Consider the following 3,171-nt stretch of genomic DNA (forward strand, 5'->3'; position numbering starts at 1 on the left):
TGATAGACATGCTTTTACTTACTTTTTTTACAAGTTATTCATGGTATATTCTTGTAGAAATATCAATTTTTTGCTCTTTGATGTTTTGGCATCACACCTTCTCATACATGGGACGTGCCCCAGCCAGGGCACACTCAGCAAGGTTTCAGTCCATGACTTGGGACTTGCTGAGTCTGTTTCAGCAAGTCTCAAGCAAAATGCCCCACCTAAGTAAAAATTTCTTTAAATCCCGGCCCAGAAACTCAAGCTCCTAAGTGTTGCCCAATGGTAAGTCTGCCATTATTAGATAGCATAGCACACAGAACATGTGGCTCAGGCCGCTGGGCAGGGTAACACATCCCTTAATGAGACCATCAAGACCACCTGCTCTGTGTAACATTAGCTGCTGGATCACAAAGGCAAGTATTGACACCATGGCCACTACATGGAAGATAAAAGAAAATTACACCATGGCTAGGGCCGCTGGTGTTGAGTGGCCTATGTGATGGAAAATCTCTCTCTCTCTCTCTCAACCCAAACAATCCTCATTCCAATTGTATATATATATGGGATAATAACATGTTACATATCTCTCTCTCTCTCTCTCTCTCTCTCTCTTGTCCATACAACTGGTTCACTGATGTATTTGAGCAAAACACTTTTCTCTTTCCTATGTTTTACTGGTTGTGTTGCTCCGTCCTGCAGAACACACTTCATCCGGACACACCAGAACACATCACTTTCATAATAAACCAAATCAACGACAAACCACAAATAAAATCAATTAAAAAGTTACAAAATATCAACAAATTTGACGAGAAATGACCGATGAAGAAAAGTGACAAAGTGAACACAGTAAATACAAATGCTGGGAATAAGTTATAATGTATTGCACCATTATAATGAAGACAATGATGGACACACAACTGTCTCACCATTCACCGCACACACCACCACCACCACCACCACCTCAGAAGTGGATCCTCATGTGCTGGGCAATGTCATGCTTTGTCTTGAAACACTTGCCACAAACATCACACTTGAACTCCCTCAAGCCAGTGTGTCTGAAGGTGTGTCTGTTTAGAGCACCAATGCTTAAGAATTTCCTGCCACACTCAGACACTTGTGATTCCTGATGCCGCTGTGTGTCAGGCTGTGTGCTGTGAGTTCACCCTTAGTTCTAAATTTCTTGCCACACTCCTCACACTCATAATTCTTAACATCGCTGTGTATCAAGCTGTGCCTGTTTAGTTCAGACGTTGTGGTGAATTTCTTGCCACATTCCTCACACTTATGATTCTTAATGCCTCTGTGTGCCAGGATGTGTCCAGGGAGTTGGTACTTTGTGGTGAATTTTTTGCCACACTCCTCACACTCGTAATTTTTGCTACCACTGTGTGTCCGTGCGTGTCTGTTGAGGAGAGGTTTTGTGGTGAATTTCTTGCCACACTCCAGGCACTCATAGTCCTTAACACCGCTGTGTGTCAGGCTGTGTGTGGTGAGGTTACCCTTTGTGGTAAATTTCTTGCCACACTCCAGACACTCATGATTCTTAACACCGCTGTGTGTCAGGGTGTGTTTGGTAAGATTACCCTTTGTGGTGAATTTCTTGCCACACTCCTCACACTCATGATTCTTAACACCGCTGTGTGTCAGGACGTGTGAGGTGAGGTTACCCTTTGTGGTGAATTTCTTGCCACATTCCTGACACTCATGAATCTTAACACCACTTTGTGTCAGGGTGTGTCTGGTGAGGCTACCCTGTGTGCTAAATTTCTTATCACTCTCCTGACACTCCTGGTGAATGACAACAATCTGTATCACGCTGCGGTGCCACAACACACTTGTATCTTTAAAAGTTTTACCACTCAGCTGACACTCAAGCCTGGCCTCTCCTATGTGGCCGGCGCTGCCTGCCTCCTGGTGACTCCCGCCTGAGGCAGACTGCTGCTGCTGCTGCTGCGGGGCACTCATGGTGGTGCCATGGCCCGTCCTACGGGAAGCCCTGGGGAGGCGGCCAGAGCGGTGGGTGGGCGGCGGGGCGGCGGTGGTGCTGCATGACAAGGGAAGTACAGTCATGAGTGGTGGTGTCTCGCCCATAATCTTAACAATGAAGTGCATAGTCATGCAAATGTTGGCTACCACAGAAAGAGTCGCTTGTTTCTGGCTGTGCTTCACCTTATATTCAGATCATACATACATACGTACATGTGTATTCATTGCAATGTGACATACACCTCAAACTTATTAAAGATTACCACAACACCACCACCACCACCACCGTGCTGTACCTAACCTGTAACATAAAATTTAATGTAACCTAACCTAACCTGCCAAGTAATGTTGCCTTGTTGGGGAAGGCAGAGCTTAGCGCCGTGAAGCTTTGGTTATTAAGACACAGGCACACCACCACCTACTGTACACCACCACCACCAGTATATCTAAGGCTAACAGTATGAACAGTAGGCCTGCCATGTACCTGTGTAGGCCTAAGTTGGCGGCGAGACAGTACAGAGTAGGCGGGTGAGTGGCAGCCAAACACACACGCTCGCTTCTCTTCCACCCACACAACACACACTCAAAGGAAAGCGGAAGGGCACACTCGCACAAACTTTCATTTGGCCACATCTTTCATGCTTTTCTCTGTTATTTACCGCTATACAGACCGTCACGCTGAGCACAAATAAAGATTAAAGGATGAAATAATGGTGTGTTCTTTGCTATGCATCGTTCAAGTCTGTCAAACTAATGAATGAATGAGATATGGATGGTTTGACAAAGCTGTGATGTTGTAGAGGCAATCAGGGAGCGAGTGTCTGGCTGTGAGGGTGACGTGAATGCTGGCTAAATGTATCTAAATAATTCTCTATGTTCTATGTAATACTTGTTAGCAAATCTATGTAACTCAATCTTAGAAGTCATCCATTGATATCTTTAGCAGGTAACATTTATAATCTTCTTTAAGAGGTCTATGTGATTCCCTTTAGCATGTGGTCTATATAATTTTCCTTAGCATTTGGTCTATTTAATTTTCTTTTTCCTTCAGGGTTTGTCATTGGCTAATTCTTTTCTCCACCGTTGAGAAAAGAGAATGGTGCGCCGTAGCCTGTGCGCTGCGCCTTCTGCTGTGTTCTGTGTGTCAGCCCCTAATCTATTCTACTGGCTTTGGTGTCAGTTTGTGGCAGGCGGGCG

General features: G+C 45.1%; 1 protein-coding gene across 1 annotated transcript; it reads right to left on the reverse strand.

Annotated features, from left to right (window-relative positions):
• Window positions 1-638: 638 nt before the first annotated feature.
• Window positions 639-2,690, reverse strand: LOC123502150 (oocyte zinc finger protein XlCOF26-like). Its single transcript, XM_045251377.1, has 2 exons — window positions 2,459-2,690; window positions 639-2,032 (listed from the first exon to the last, which is right to left on the reverse strand). The coding sequence occupies exons 1-2, from the start codon at window positions 2,605-2,607 to the stop codon at window positions 1,075-1,077; spliced, it is 1,107 nt and encodes a 368-aa protein (XP_045107312.1). The 5' UTR covers window positions 2,608-2,690; the 3' UTR covers window positions 639-1,074.
• Window positions 2,691-3,171: the final 481 nt, after the last annotated feature.

The sequence above is a fragment of the Portunus trituberculatus genome, chromosome 2, assembly GCF_017591435.1.
Source record: "Portunus trituberculatus isolate SZX2019 chromosome 2, ASM1759143v1, whole genome shotgun sequence".
Lineage (NCBI taxonomy): Eukaryota > Metazoa > Arthropoda > Malacostraca > Decapoda > Portunidae > Portunus > Portunus trituberculatus.

Bases quoted from the DNA above. Each gene is read 5' to 3' on its own strand.
- LOC123502150 (XM_045251377.1), bottom strand. From the start codon at position 2,607: ATGTGGCCAAATGAAAGTTTGTGCGAGTGTGCCCTTCCGCTTTCCTTT. The intron at 2,033-2,458 runs GTACATGGCAGG...CTTGTCATGCAG, and splicing joins GCCAACTTAGGCCTACACAG to CACCACCGCCGCCCCGCCGC.